Consider the following 14,554-nt stretch of genomic DNA (forward strand, 5'->3'; position numbering starts at 1 on the left):
AGCACAGCAATTATGGCTTTTGACTATTTCCATCTCTGAATATATTTTTCATCTATCTTTTGTTCCAAATCATTAGCCTAAAAATGGGCATTCCAAAGCAAGCCTACTTGCATCATACTTTCATATCTTCATTCTCCTCTCTCATGATCAAAATACAGTAGTTTATAACTACCGGTAGTTTTAAAATAGGGAAAAAACAGCACAGCAAATATGGCTTTTGACATTTTCATCTCTGAAAATATTTTTCATCTATCTTTTGTTCCAAATCATTAGCCTAGAAATGGGCATTCCAAAGCATGCCTACTTGCATCATACTTTCATATCTCAAAGTCTTGCTAGCATGTCATTCATCTTAATCCATATCCGTTTCTTAACTACTCTCTCTTACTCTCTCTCTCCCTCCCTCTCTCTCTCTCTCTCTCTCTCTCTCCCTCTCTCCCTCTCTCTCCCTCCCTCTGTTTCGCTGTCTCTCTCTCTCTCTCATATCCAATTATCACAAAGTGCCAGTCGTAACTAAAACACACCACTCTAAAGTAAAGCAAACAAACAAACAAACAAATAACGAAGCAAAATTGTAGTTGTCTTCATATTTACTTGTTCATTCGTCATGTTAAAACACTGTAAAAAAATGTACAGAAAAAGGACGGAAATCAGACATAGTATGTTACGACTTCATGGTGGATTAAAAATAGGTGGCATGAATATTGAGCACATACTGCATGATATGTGACAAACAAATGGTAACTCTATAACTGAACAAGAACTTTCTTTCTCAACACAAGCATATTTCATAAAAAATGTATGTTCTCTGATGAACATGTAAGGTAACCTACTTTTTAAAAAATGCAAAGAACTTCATGTACTTCCCAAAGAGTTTCATTTTTCTTTAAAGTTCCTGTTGGTAAAACCAGGTGATGGTAATAGTTAACCAACAGACAGTGTTCAAATATGTGTACAGACATATCAGCTGAGGTGATATTATACAAATGATGCATGTGAATTCATTATATGATCTATCCACACTCAAGTTTGGGCTATCTATATCATACAAAGCAATCAGGCCAAGAACAATAGGTGCATAAACCTCAATAAAGAGTGGATGGATTGTTTAATGAAGAAATTAAAATATGCATCATTTGTTTTATACAACAAAACTCCTAGCTAGATCCTTGTTGAATATCTGATGTTAAAATAAATTATATCAAGACGGATCATTTAATGAATGAATTAAAATATGCATTATTTGTATGTTATTCAATAATAATCGCTGACAAATAAATTCCAGGTTTAATAGGCTTACTTAAGCTTTACCTCCACACGACAGAGCTCAAATACTCATGTATTCACCCATCTCTACACGCACTGCTGTGTATCGCTTACTTAAAAATCATTGGATAGAACTCGACAAATTTATTGTAGACTTTTTCATGAAAAAACATTGGATATAGTCTTAGTAAAAGAATCGTACATGACTGTGTTTGACCGACATTTGATTAGGATCAAGGAGTGAGTTGTATAATACACTCTGTCTTGGCAAAGAAGACTAAAAACGTTACTGTGAACACTGGAGACTACATTTCCTAACTAATACAATTGCATTTTTTTCACAAAATCAGATCGCAGGACCGTTGTGTGGTGTGCAGAGGGCTTAAAAAGATCCAGTCTGTGTTTATATTTTCTTAACCCGATGTCTACTGCATTCTCTTAATTCCATAGGCTTAATACAGGAACCATCCTGTACCTGTGGTCAATTAATGGTTTGATGAAGAGAAATAGGACAATATATATTCTCTTGAAGACGTACCAACAGGACCCTAGGAGGTGCACAGCTCGTTTAAGTATAAAAAAAGCATATATCTATCAAACGACTTGTATTACCTGCATTAATTCATTATAACTTATCTATACACAATCTTTTTTTATGTAAGTAAAGTATGTAAAATATAATACAAACACATCAATATATACATTTTTCAAAATGATGACACAAAGTAGTACTCGTAATACTATCAAATTTCCATAAAATAGTGTCAAGTCATCGTCAAACACGAATAAAGAGTATGGAAGGAAACAGATTTCACAAATTCACACTAAATAGTATATACATGTACATAAACATACTAATATTTAAAGTTCTTAATTTCTACAGATTTGGCAAGAGTGTCAGGAATACATTAGCAGAAACAGTAAATGTTTAAAAAATCACCATCAAAGCAATATATAGCACCCTTTCTGCTGACCAATGTCCATAAATGCAAGTCAATATCAAATTGGCACACCATCAAAGAGGGGCTTATTCAAAGGATGGTGTTACTGATACCAACAAACATACTCAAAGAGGTGAACGACTCCCAAGTACATAAGATGACTAATACCATGAAGCTGTTTCCATGTTAAAGGGACTTGCAGGGCTAGTTAGATTGTTCACGATACTAGCATTATTAGAGCACCAATATAAAGATAGTGGTGTATTGTATTGCATAGAGGTGGAAGGTGTAAAGAGCGATCACAAAGTTATGTGATTATTGTCCATGATGATCGAGGCACCTTGAAAGATCATTTTGCCAGAATCCTTTATATTAGCTACACCATCCCAATAACATTTTGAAGTGATTCAGGGCCCCGTTGCATAAAACTTACAATTGATGGTAACTTTGCCATCAATGATAACTACCATAGAAACCTTGATTTTGATTGGCAGTTGAACCTAGCTGTTTACCATGGTAGTTGCCATTGATGGTAATTTTTATGCAACGGGGCCCTGGTGTCGGAAAGCGACTGACCCCATGTCATCTGAGGTCATAGCTATGATCACTTACAATTTCCAGCACATTTTGTCCTTCCTATGATTATCTTTCATCAGAAAGTAGTTTACCAATTAAGACGCATGCACTGTGGATATTTCATCTGTCCATACATATCCAGTAAATGCTCCTTCTTTCTTACTTCATATGAGTTGATTCAGCCAATCTATCTCTCTCCTATACATACCCATTCCTCTCCTAGTTAGTAGAAACAGGAGCCAGCTCTATTTGCTGACCATAAGTATCTGTGATGGGCGAGGATCGCTCGTGTGTCTCAGACCATCGACTCTTCACCTTTGACCCAACTTTATCAAACCTGCAAGAATAACAAATGTACCATGTAAAATTAGATTTATATCTTAAAATAATAACAAACTTAAACCATGCTAATAACTATCATTTGAACTGAATGAATTTCAAAACTCTCACTCTCCTGTGTTGTATTTGGTACTACCAATGTTTATACTGATAAGTACAGAAGGGTAAGCTTTTTTCCTTTATCTTATATATTAAAAAAAAAATAAGTTAAATTAATCAATTTACATCTCTGATTCCCCCTTTTTAAATTCATGATAATTAGCTTTGCTAATTTTGCTACCTTGTAATTCCTTGATACGTTTTAAAAGCCATCATGATTCTGAGAAATTTTGTGAACAATACATCATGTCTTACTTTGATATGTCAACTAATAACTACCTATAACCAATAACATTTCTGGTGGGGGTGTCATGGTATAGTGGATATGTCACTGGGTTGTTGAGGTTCAAGTCCTGCTGTGGCACTAATGACTTTTGGCAGGAATTGACCCAGATGAGGTAAATGGGTACCTGGAAGGAATAAATTCCTTGAATTCATTGAAATGCTAGAGTGCCAAAATGGCATATGCAAATGCTATTAAAGCCAGAGTACTAATTGTGGATGCCAATAGCGTCGTGTGTGACAGACACAAGTGCTATACTAAAATCCAGTATCTTCATTAATATATCACACAGCATAGATTCCCCATTTGTTTTGACACTTTATGAATATATAGATGCAATTACCAATTGCTTTTTACGAACAGATTACTTACTTGCTAAGCTTAAAGAGCTCTTTCTCCTCATCCTGCTTAGTATGGAGTTCTTTAGCCTGCTCAGACTTCTTTGTTCCCCGGACCTCCATGGCATTCTTTGCATAGCTAGCGCCTCCTCCTCCTCCTCCTCCTACAGGTTTCTTTACGTTCTTATTGATGGCATCCCTGTATTCAGTGCTCTGACGATCGGCCCGGGTAGAAGTCTCAAACTGTATGTCTGACGGGGAAGGCTTGTGATTCTTGAAGTGGGTGTCTCGGTTTTCATACCAGTCTTGGTTGTAGCCATTGGACAGGAGCTTCCCAATGCTTGCGGTACCTTTGTATGCCTCTGGTGTAGGACTATGGAATGGAACAGGGGAGAGTTTTTTGTTATAGTTTACTCTAAACACAGCTTTTTGAAATATTCTGGTAAAGGTACCTATGAACATATTCAATGACATGTCGAAAGATATATAGACAAACTGTATTACTATAAATCAGTGTTGTGACATGAAGAGCTCTATATACAAAATGTAGATTTTGAAACAGAAAAGCATCTTCAACATAACACGTAATTAAGCCGCTTTGTAACTGTACCCTCACAAAATTCTTGGTTTCCTACAATTGCATTTATATTGCGATATTGGTACTAAAATGAAATAAAAAATTTGGTGCATCAATAAAGAAAATTAATCAAAAGAAATTAATGAACGAATGCGCAATTTTCTTACATTTTAGCATGTCGACTCTTTGCAGGGCTCTTAGCATTTCTATCGGCTGGCTTTCTCTTCTTGAAGTCTTTAGAAACAGTCTTGTCTTTGGGGGGCTTTCTCAGCTTGGACTCATCATTGGGGAACTTCATATTGAGTTTGTCATTATCGCCATGGCGCTCGAATGCCGTCATCTTATCATCCAGTGAGAAAGGGGGCCTCTGCCAATGGGCCTCTGCTGGTTCCCCGCCATGGTGTTCTTCATATACCATGTAGTCTGGAAGATGTGATTTATACTGCCCTTGGCTGGATGGACAGAGAGGAGACAAATATTTTTAAAATGCAACACTGATTCACAGATCTATGCCATAATGATCGAAGCACACTTAAACTGACAGTTCCATTGATATTGTCATCAACAGATTGCGATAAAGGAGGTTTATGACAGTGAAACACTATATAGTTGTAACAAATTACTTTATGCCTACTTCCAAGGTATGACTACTCTAAAAAAAAAAAGGTATTATCTAACAATGGTTACAGCACTTCAAGTTTATAATCAGCACCCTTGAATTTCATTGCAATTGTAATATGGCTCATTTAGGACAACTTACTTGTTATTTTCTTCATTGTTTTCAACATCTTCATAAAACCATTCTGCTCTTGGGTATTCTTTAGGCTCAGCAGCTCTGGGTGCGGGATCTCGGATCTTCAACAAATCTACAAAACAATTGACATCAGACAACATTATAATTGAATCACAGAAGGGTTGAAAAAGTCATACTGCATAATCAATGATTTTATATAAAATATAAATGACTTGTTAATTGTTTGCCCTTACACAAGCATACAGTTAAACAAAAATATAATAATAATTTAAAAAGCATTTTGTAATTACAAAAAGACTACATCATGCATGTATAGAAGTAGGTTACTGAGAACTTACTGAGAAGCGGAAAGAGGAAAACAAAAAAGTACTTTATACCTTATTTACATGTACTATTCATACGTGTATCTAGAAATGACAGAGCAAGTCAAGCAGGGGAAGAGAGAGAGAGAGCGAGAGCGAGAGCGAGAGAGAGAGAGAGAGAGAGAGAGAGAGAGAGAGCTAGGGAGGACAAATACATCAATGATTTCAATCAACAGAGAAATATATGAATGAGAAAACAAGACAATAAAGTGTACATTACACCCCATTCACAGTGGCCTCAAACACCGCGACAGCAGCGGGACTGTCCCGCTGCTGTCGCGGTGTTGTCTTCAGTGTGAAGGCTCGGACCCGTTATAAACTATCGCGGGGTAACACCGCCTCGCGATAACGCCGCGACAAACTATCGCTAGGCTCGCCTAGCTACAGCAGTGGGACAGTCCCGCTGCTGTCGCGGTGTTTACTCAGTGTGAAGGCTCTCCGCTATAACACCGCGACAAACACGTGTGATTTGTTTACTTACCTATCACTGACCTCTTTTCTCCAGCAATGGGGAACATAAAGTGAAATAGAAATAAAGTAACCAGTGGATTCAAATTGATTTTATTATCATGTAGATATTATAATTATCCAAATAAAAATATTTCACACTTCAAAAAATTAAAATATTCTGACTGGAAGCAATAAAAATGCTAGTTTTTTAAAAAGTAATATGATCGAGGATACAAAAAGCAACTTGACATGAAAGCGACAGCAATACGTCAAAGTATAGATAGATCCATAGCTAAATCGAGCTAGCTACATGAGGAAGAGTGTGTAAAGTACAGCTAGCGCGCGCAATTTCAAGCAATCGAAAACCCCGCGCTGAAGTATTTCCGGTCATATCGGGGTCACTCGCGGGTCATGAGCCATGCATACACGTGTTTGTTACGGAGGTAATAAAAATCACCCGCTGCAGCGTGAATGGGTACATGATATTTATCCCGCTGCTGCAGCGGGATAACTTTTCTACTGTGAATGCATTTGTAGCGGTGTTATGGCGGTGTCGCCGCTCCGCTACAACGCCGCTACAAATTTCAAAACCACTGTGAATGGGGTATTAGAGAGATATATGGAGAATCTGTAATAGACAAAGAGAGAGAAAGAGAGAGGGAAGGAGAGCTAGAAAATACAGGGAGAATATTTTAAACAGTGTTTCTATACCTTTGCGTCCTCCTTTTTTACAGAGCTGGATGTATTTGGTATCTGAGTCTCGAATCCATCCTCTCTTTGTACCGTCATTATCACGTTCATCTGCTTCCCACTCATTATAGGGAATACCGCCCCCAAAGGCTGGAATCTGTGAAGCAGCAGGATATTCCTTGGCTCCTTCCTCATTCTTCTTAGAAGGAGCATGATAAAACCAATCTGAGTAGAAAAAAGACATTTAAAAAAAACTTGGTCATACATTAACTGGTCAGACAGCTCGAAATAGCAGATTTAGAATTTAAACTTAAACAGTATTTGTCAACATTATGTATAGGATCTAGAGAGTAGAGGCAGTCAGAGGATCCAGATGTAATCTCAGCGGAACAACCGTCGATATCAGAGTCTGAAACTTTTGGTCTATAATTATAGATAGACTATACTCAATAATTAATTCAATTCTTGAAGTTGAATAGGGTCTATAAATCTAAAGTAAAGAGAGTTAAAACAAAATTAAAGAAAAATTCATCTCAACAAGCACTTAATAAATTACGAAGCCCCAAACATGCCATTTTTGCGAACCAAAAACAAAAAATTATTTTGTACGTATACCGTAAGATATATTCCATATGTACGCAATAAATTATTTGGTATGTAGAATGTACGCAATTTTTTTTTTCGAACGTAAGTGCACGCGTACGTATATGCTAGCTACATACGTACGTCAATCGCGTCCTTACGACGAACGTTCTCGCCGCACATGTTCTTCATCGAATTGCATACACATGCTCAGTATACACTCAAAGAGCCATTTCATTTCTTGTGAAACTGACATTGTTCTTGTCTTGGATCTTGGATTCATTTCCTCCTAAATACTCCGAAGAAGCTAGAGTGGAGGGTGGACGATTACATGTTCTTGCTCAGCTCAGATTAGACCCAAAGCTTCAGTCTCTACAAATCTACAAATACCCTACCTGCACCTCCAGTTAAAACTCAGACGAGTATTTTGGAGGACCAACCAACCAAGAATATCAACGGCTATTCCGCCGAGATTGCATCTGGCTCCTCTGACGGAATGTCAACAAGTGTCAGTTTTATTAAAGAAATGACCCAGTCCATATCACTTTTATCAGACGGTTATTTCTGTCTAAGGCTTAGACCGAATTTTCCGTCTCTTTCGTTCGTTAGCCTCTTATTGGGGTAGGGTCGGCTCTCTCTTTAGAGACGGAAACCGTCTATATAACCGTCTATACACATTCCCTTGATAACGCCACGGCCATTTCAGGTCGTAGCGTTTTGCCCCCAAAATCCCCCAAAATGTCATTTTACCTCATGCATTGATTATTTAAAATTAGGAGAAGGTTATACTACATCGGTTCCACTTACCAACTTGACTGAAATAATCCGTTTAATGGTCCCTTTTAAGGAAATTATGGGTCAAAATCGACATCCATGTTGAAATCTTGCAAGCCGTGTTAAACTCTCGCTGCGCACGGAGTCATCTAAATCAATCTCATCCCTTCTAGTCTACGCCGAAGGCAAAACGATTATGAAGGAAAAACTGTGCGCCATCTACACGTTCGTAATGGCATTATCACAGTTTTTCCTTCATAATCGTTTTGCCTTCGGCGTAGACTAAAAAGGATGAGATTGATTTAGATGACTCCGTGCGCAGCGAGAGTTTAACACGGCTTGCAAGATTTCAACATGGATGTCGATTTTGACCCATAATTTCCTTAAAAGGGACCATTTAACGGATTATTTCAGTCAAGTTGGTAAGTGGAACCGATGTAGTATAACCTTCTCCTAATTTTAAATAATCAATGCATGAGGTAAAATGACATTTTGGGGGATTTTGGGGGCAAAACGCTACGACCTGAAATGGCCGTGGCGTTATCAAGGGAATGTGTATAGACGGTTTCCGTCTCTAAAGAGAGAGCCGACCCTACCCCAATAAGAGGCTAACGAACGAAAGAGACGGAAAATTCGGTCTATCTAAGGCTAAGCTCAATTCAATCAATAATTGAGATAAACTTAATACTAATAGGAAACTGCAGCACTTCTAGACTACTTCTACTTCTACGATACTCAGCTCAGCAGGATCCATAAGTCAGGATCGATGTAGTGCTGATATTAATATAGAAGATTAGAACCTTGTTTAAACATTATTTAGACCCCGGCCCTGTCTAAAAAAAAATCATTCTTGAGCAATTGTTATCATTTAAATTTCATGTCTTCATGGTTATTGAACTGTTAAAAACTTGAGCTGAGCTGAGTACGAGCTGACTTAGACCGAATTTTCCGTCTCTTTCGTTCGTTAGCCTCTTATTGGGGTAGGGTCGCGTCGGCTCTCTCTTTAGAGACGGAAGCCGTTTATACACATGTCCTTGCTAACGCCACGGCCAGTTCTGGTCGTAGCGTTTTGCCCCCAAAATCCCCCAAAATGTCATTTTACCTCGAGCATGTTATATTGTAAATTAGGCCTAGGCTATAATAAATCAGTTCCACTTACCAACTTGACTGAAATAATCAGTTTAATAGTCCCTTTTTAGGAAATTATGGGTCAAAATCGGAATCCATCTTTTTCAACATGGATTCCGATTTTGACCCATAATTTCCTAAAAAGGGACTATTAAACTGATTATTTCAGTCAAGTTGGTAAGTGGAACTGATTTATTATAGCCTAGGCCTAATTTACAATATAACATGCTCGAGGTAAAATGACATTTTGGGGGATTTTGGGGGCAAAACGCTACGACCAGAACTGGCCGTGGCGTTAGCAAGGACATGTGTATAAACGGCTTCCGTCTCTAAAGAGAGAGCCGACCCTACCCCAATAAGAGGCTAACGAACGAAAGAGACGGAAAATTCGGTCTAGAGCTGACTGGAACTGAATTAATTTTGACAAGAAACAAAGCTGATCGACAGAATAATTCATTGATTTGATAGTTGACCTCTATGCTCTACACCCTTTACCTTGAGTTCCTCCAGGCATGATGATGTGTGATTTTCTTCTTGATATTTGAAGTTAAAAATGTCCTTGCACAGTCCAAAATTATCAACCAAAATTAGGAGCGCGGCGTGTGTATTTGTGGCCTGGGCGTACGTATCGTGCATTCGCTATGCAATCCTACACGTTGTTTCCACGTCGTCATGGTTTTACTCAGCTGGTGAGATATCGATCCTACGGGATTATAGTAAACAATGTCACGTGATAAAAACATGTACACGTGACAAAAACGACGAAGTCGCGACCGTAATTTCCTAAATCTGTCTAATATTTCTGGAATATAAGAAAATGTCTCTGTTTTTTAAGTAACATTTTTTGGATTGACTACAAATGATTCAAGGATTCGCCTTCTCCAAAATATACATTTGGCTTGACCATGTGCTCTGTGTAGTCGTAATGACATGCACAATTAAAAGCGCAAGCACAAGCAGCCAACTTCTTCACGGTTCTGCAATCGGGTCTAGCCCTGTGCTGTCGGGGAGCTGTCTCGCAACTTCTGGTGTCGCGGCAGCGGAAACATCTTGCTCTAGTTCTTGTTCATGTTGTTCTTCCCTTGGCCCTTGGTATGATTTTGATCGAAAGCGGAACATGGCAGAAGACAACATGAAATGTGCCCCGCTGCCTTCAAACTCAAATGAAAATGCAATAGTTTTGTATAGTCCTCCAATTTTTGAACAGTTTCACCAATCTGAAAGGACATTTCATCTGGCCAGCAGGGATTTTTCAATCAAGCAGAACTGGGCGGATTTTGGAGTTGCTGCTGTTGTCTGGGATGCTGTAAGATATACATGTACATGTATTTGTATAGGCGCGTCCTTTATGATGTCTGAAGGCATCACTTATGTATAACATTGGATAACTAATTATACTTAAGCATATTTTTCATTGATGCCTGTTTTTCATTTTCATTTCGAATATCATTATTGTTATTATTATCATCATCATCATCATTACTATTAATATTATCATATGGCATTAACGTGAAATAATAAGCAGCCATTCGCTCCACACAATAGCGCTTCGATCGTTGCTTAAAAACAGAAATTAGTCTTCTTTTCCCCACCTCTATACACACGACATATGAAATGAATGTTTTCGAAAACCATGATGAGTAAATAATTGTAGTCTGGAAGTAGTAGATAGAAGTAGTAGTAGTAGTCATAGAAGTAGAAATAGTAGTAGTACTAGTATCTGTAGCATATTTAATGAATAAGAATTAGAGATGATGATTCTTTTTTTTGTTTCCAGTTCCTATAAATTCTGAATAATAATATAACTTTACTTTGATTATATCGATCTCTTTTGGCATTTGCATTACAGGCAATAGTTCTGTGTGAACACTTGGAGAGTGAGACGAAAACAAAGCAATTATCTCTGGAAGGGAAGCGAGTCATAGAGCTTGGTGCAGGTACAGGCCTGGTAGGCATGGTAGCTTCACATTTAAAAGGTACTTTTGTTGAAATTCAGATTTGTATTTTTGTTGTCATTGTAAAGTTAACTTATCCTCAGTTACCCTCTTAAGTTTGCAATATGTTAAAGAGAATTGTACAGAGCAATCTTTGTTTTTCCTGAAATGCTTAAATAGATAGTAATTTGACTGCTGTTATGTTCTTATATTTAAAACTAAATAAAGATTTGACAGAATAATTGGATCAAATATTATACCCATACACATCCAATCATAAGAAGTGTGCAGCATTTAAAATATGTCTTCCAGAAATGAACAAGTTATTGACTGAGTTCTATCTTTTATCACCTTTGGTTGAAATCATTGCAGGTTTTTTTCTTCTTTTTTTCTTATTCCAGGTCACCTTACCATTACAGACCGGGCATCCATTTTCAAACCTCTCAGGGATAACGTTTTGCAAAACTTCCCACCATCGTCATCTTCAGTGCCTTCACCATCTTCATCATTTAATCCGGCTGCATCCTCTAGTTCAAACCCCAATGCTCCATCTGAAGTAAATTCAACTTTTAAACCACCATCGCCTGTTCCTGTAGTGAAGGTTTTGGAATGGGGTCAGGATCTGCATAAGTTTTCTGAGCCATTTGACATCATTCTTGGAGCTGATATCATCTACATCGAAGACACGTTTCAGGATTTGCTTCAGACTCTCTTACATCTTTCAAATGAGAACACTTTGATTCTTCTTTCCTGTCGTATCAGATACGAGAGGGATAATAACTTCCTAGATATGATGAAGGAGAAGTTTCAGGTGGAACATGTCTTGCATGATAGTGAAAGGGGAATTGAAATTTACTCAGCTAAGAAACTTTGAAGCCGACTCTTGACCTACAATCAAAGTATGTACAACACATATGCAGAGGCTCTCAAGAAATCAACTTTATTTGAATTTTATCTTATCAGCTTTTAAAATGTGTACAATGACTTTTTAAATACTTTTAATACAATACATACATCCAAAATTTTTCAATAGAACAAAAAAAGCTTGGGTGCTCCATACAGTACATTACTTATGAAAACAATTATTGATGACAATTTCAGTCTCTATCACATGTTGGTAGCCATCTTCTGCTCAACATATCCTCCTATAGAGTAGTTTCTGCTATACCACGTTCCCTACCCCCCCCCCCCCTCTTACAAAACAGACACGTTACTATTCACATTTGCTTCATGAAACTGAACATTGAAAGAATTTGCAGGCAATGTTTTGTTATGATCAAATACTTGAAGTCTGAAATTTGTTGACTGAATATTACAAAGGAGTTATGAATTGCATATTGCATCTTATCTGACTACAGTGAAATTCTCAAATTGCTTAAGTTTTAACTGCTAGTCTGTTAATTCCTTTTTTCAACTTCTTCCGTACTAATGATGACCAGATTTCAACGGCCAGACACCACAGTACGACCAACAGTGATTAGCGACCAGCAGTTTACAATTGTTTGCAATCCTGGGGATTTTCACAATTTACAGGGAGTAATACTATACCTTGACTGCTTTTTTCTCAATATACTGCAACTACTGAATATAATTTCTACCCTGCCTTTGTGGAAGGACATTACCAAACCTATTCTTGCCGCAACAGGATGTAAAATCAAATGTTGAGATTTGTTATTTCTATGTCATTTAATTTGGAACTTCAACTAAAATCAAAACAATGCATTAAATATGTACACCTGTATATGCCTTAGGTCTTAAAAATAAAGGTTTTCAAATGGCTTTTGTCAAGTTGTGGTAGTGCAACTATAATAGAGAGAATAATAGAAAGAAATTAAACCAAGAGAAAAGCAAGGGAGAGATAGACGGAGGAAGAAATTGATGAGAGAGAGAGAGAGAGAGAGAGATAGAGGGGGGAGGGGGGATATAGAGAGACGGAGGAAGAACTTGAGAGAGAGTGAGGGGGAGAGAGAGAGAGAGACGGAGGAAAAACTTGAGAGGGGGGGGGGGGGGGTCATGGCAATAAAATATGGTTATTGACTCTTGAAGGCTTAATTCTCAATTATAATTTACTTTAATACTGACAATAATTCACTTCATGTATGGAAGAACTTCACTATTGATGCGTTGATCAAAACATAAAACATTGCTGAAAACTTTAAATAACATTTAAGGAGAGAGAGAGGTAGAGAGGGGAATGACTACAGGTAATGCCTAGGTCACATACGAACCGGGTTCCGTACGATTTCCCCTACCCGGCGGCTTGCCGTGGATCTAGAGACCGTACGGGAACCATCCGATTTTAATTTCTATGGCATGTGTGGTCACATATTCTGCGGTCACATATTCTGCGGTGCCCGGGAGGTACCCGGTGAAAATTGGTTGAGTGAAATGCCGGCAGGGTGCCAGCCTGTAAGCTTACGGGGTCCGTCCGATGAGCAGGTGTACCCATGACTCCCGGAAGGTGCCCTGCCGGTGTCCTCAATGCCCCCGGGCGGGTGCTGTGCGGTGCCCTGAATTATGTGTTCTCTGACATGCGTACCTCCTGTATTTAAAGCTACATTGTACATTTTGAGATGCCACCGTGAGGGGCCCGCATGGGCAATATTCATTTCAAATGGCCCTTGGACGGCAGACGCCCGGTGTGATGCATATCAACGGGGCTCTTGAGGGGCCTGTGAGGGAGCCGTAGGGTACACGTACGGCACCCTTGAGAACCGCAAGGCAACCGTAAAGATTTTTCGTGAGAATTTACCCAAGAAAATCATGAGGGGCCATCCGGGCACCATCCGGAGCCCGCACGGAACCTATAAGGTGCCCTACAGGCTCTTTACGGGCTTTCTACGGCCTAACGGTCAGATAAAAATGCCGGGAGAATTGGGAGCAGCCGTTTCAGCACCACGGCACCCGTACGGCTAAAAAAAAATATCCCGGCGCCCGTAGGAACTTTACGGCAGCCGGCCGGAAACCGGCCGAAAATTCCCAAAATGTCTGTTTTTACTCATTGTACAGGTCCCGGAGTGTGTATGTGAAAGCCCCATAAATGAGAAGAAAAAAAAAATCTGAACAAGAACTCTATTGTCACAAAGAATTCACTACATCTGTCATTTCAAAACTTGTTGTTTATTAATAATATCTTCTTAGACATTACAAAACAAATATATAAAAATATAAATCTAATTATAAAACTATACTCCAATGTTGTATAATAAAAATATACATTGTCACAATCTGGCTCTTCTAAAAGATGTACAATTTGTAAAACACAGAACATGTCATGTAATAAATACATAACTTTGCAGCCAGAGATTTGATAATACTGAACTGTTTGGACGTGAATACAATACTGTCTGTTGAGCTCTTCCTAGATGCATAAACAAGGATTCATCAAAACATAAACAATTGTTTTCATAATTCATAAATATACATATTAAAACAACAAATGAAAATGCATTCACACACAT

At 38.2% G+C, this 14,554-nt stretch overlaps 2 protein-coding genes across 2 annotated transcripts; one reads left to right on the top strand and one right to left on the bottom strand.

Moving 5' to 3' along the window:
- Positions 1 to 2,988: 2,988 nt before the first annotated feature.
- LOC100890411 (uncharacterized protein C7orf57) lies at positions 2,989 to 9,799 on the bottom strand. Its single transcript, XM_030974155.1, has 6 exons — positions 9,655 to 9,799; positions 6,697 to 6,900; positions 5,180 to 5,285; positions 4,587 to 4,871; positions 3,877 to 4,215; positions 2,989 to 3,120 (listed from the first exon to the last, which is right to left on the bottom strand). Exons 1-6 carry the CDS (start codon positions 9,671 to 9,673, stop codon positions 3,003 to 3,005), a joined length of 1,071 nt encoding a protein of 356 aa, XP_030830015.1. The 5' UTR covers positions 9,674 to 9,799; the 3' UTR covers positions 2,989 to 3,002.
- An 84-nt stretch (positions 9,800 to 9,883) lies between these two features.
- LOC576357 (protein N-lysine methyltransferase METTL21A) lies at positions 9,884 to 12,854 on the top strand. The gene is made up of 3 exons (XM_776672.5): positions 9,884 to 10,465; positions 11,009 to 11,135; positions 11,495 to 12,854. The coding sequence occupies exons 1-3, from the start codon at positions 10,019 to 10,021 to the stop codon at positions 11,965 to 11,967; spliced, it is 1,047 nt and encodes a 348-aa protein (XP_781765.4). The 5' UTR covers positions 9,884 to 10,018; the 3' UTR covers positions 11,968 to 12,854.
- Positions 12,855 to 14,554: the final 1,700 nt, after the last annotated feature.

The sequence above is a fragment of the Strongylocentrotus purpuratus genome, unplaced genomic scaffold (assembly GCF_000002235.5).
Source record: "Strongylocentrotus purpuratus isolate Spur 01 unplaced genomic scaffold, Spur_5.0 spur5_scaffold_7, whole genome shotgun sequence".
Taxonomy (NCBI): Eukaryota; Metazoa; Echinodermata; class Echinoidea; order Camarodonta; family Strongylocentrotidae; genus Strongylocentrotus; species Strongylocentrotus purpuratus.

Excerpts from the sequence above, each read along its gene's own strand:
- LOC100890411 (XM_030974155.1), bottom strand. Across the intron at positions 4,216-4,586 it reads AAGAGTCGACATGCTAAAAT|TCCTACACCAGAGGCATACA; the intron begins GTAAGAAAATTG and ends TCCATTCCATAG. Across the intron at positions 3,121-3,876 it reads GAGCTCTTTAAGCTTAGCAA|GTTTGATAAAGTTGGGTCAA; the intron begins GTAAGTAATCTG and ends TTATTCTTGCAG.
- LOC576357 (XM_776672.5), top strand. The coding sequence starts at position 10,019 with ATGATTCAAGGATTCGCCTTCTCCAAAATATACATTTGGCTTGACCAT. Across the intron at positions 10,466-11,008 it reads CTGCTGTTGTCTGGGATGCT|GCAATAGTTCTGTGTGAACA; the intron begins GTAAGATATACA and ends TTTGCATTACAG. Across the intron at positions 11,136-11,494 it reads GGTAGCTTCACATTTAAAAG|GTCACCTTACCATTACAGAC; the intron begins GTACTTTTGTTG and ends TTCTTATTCCAG.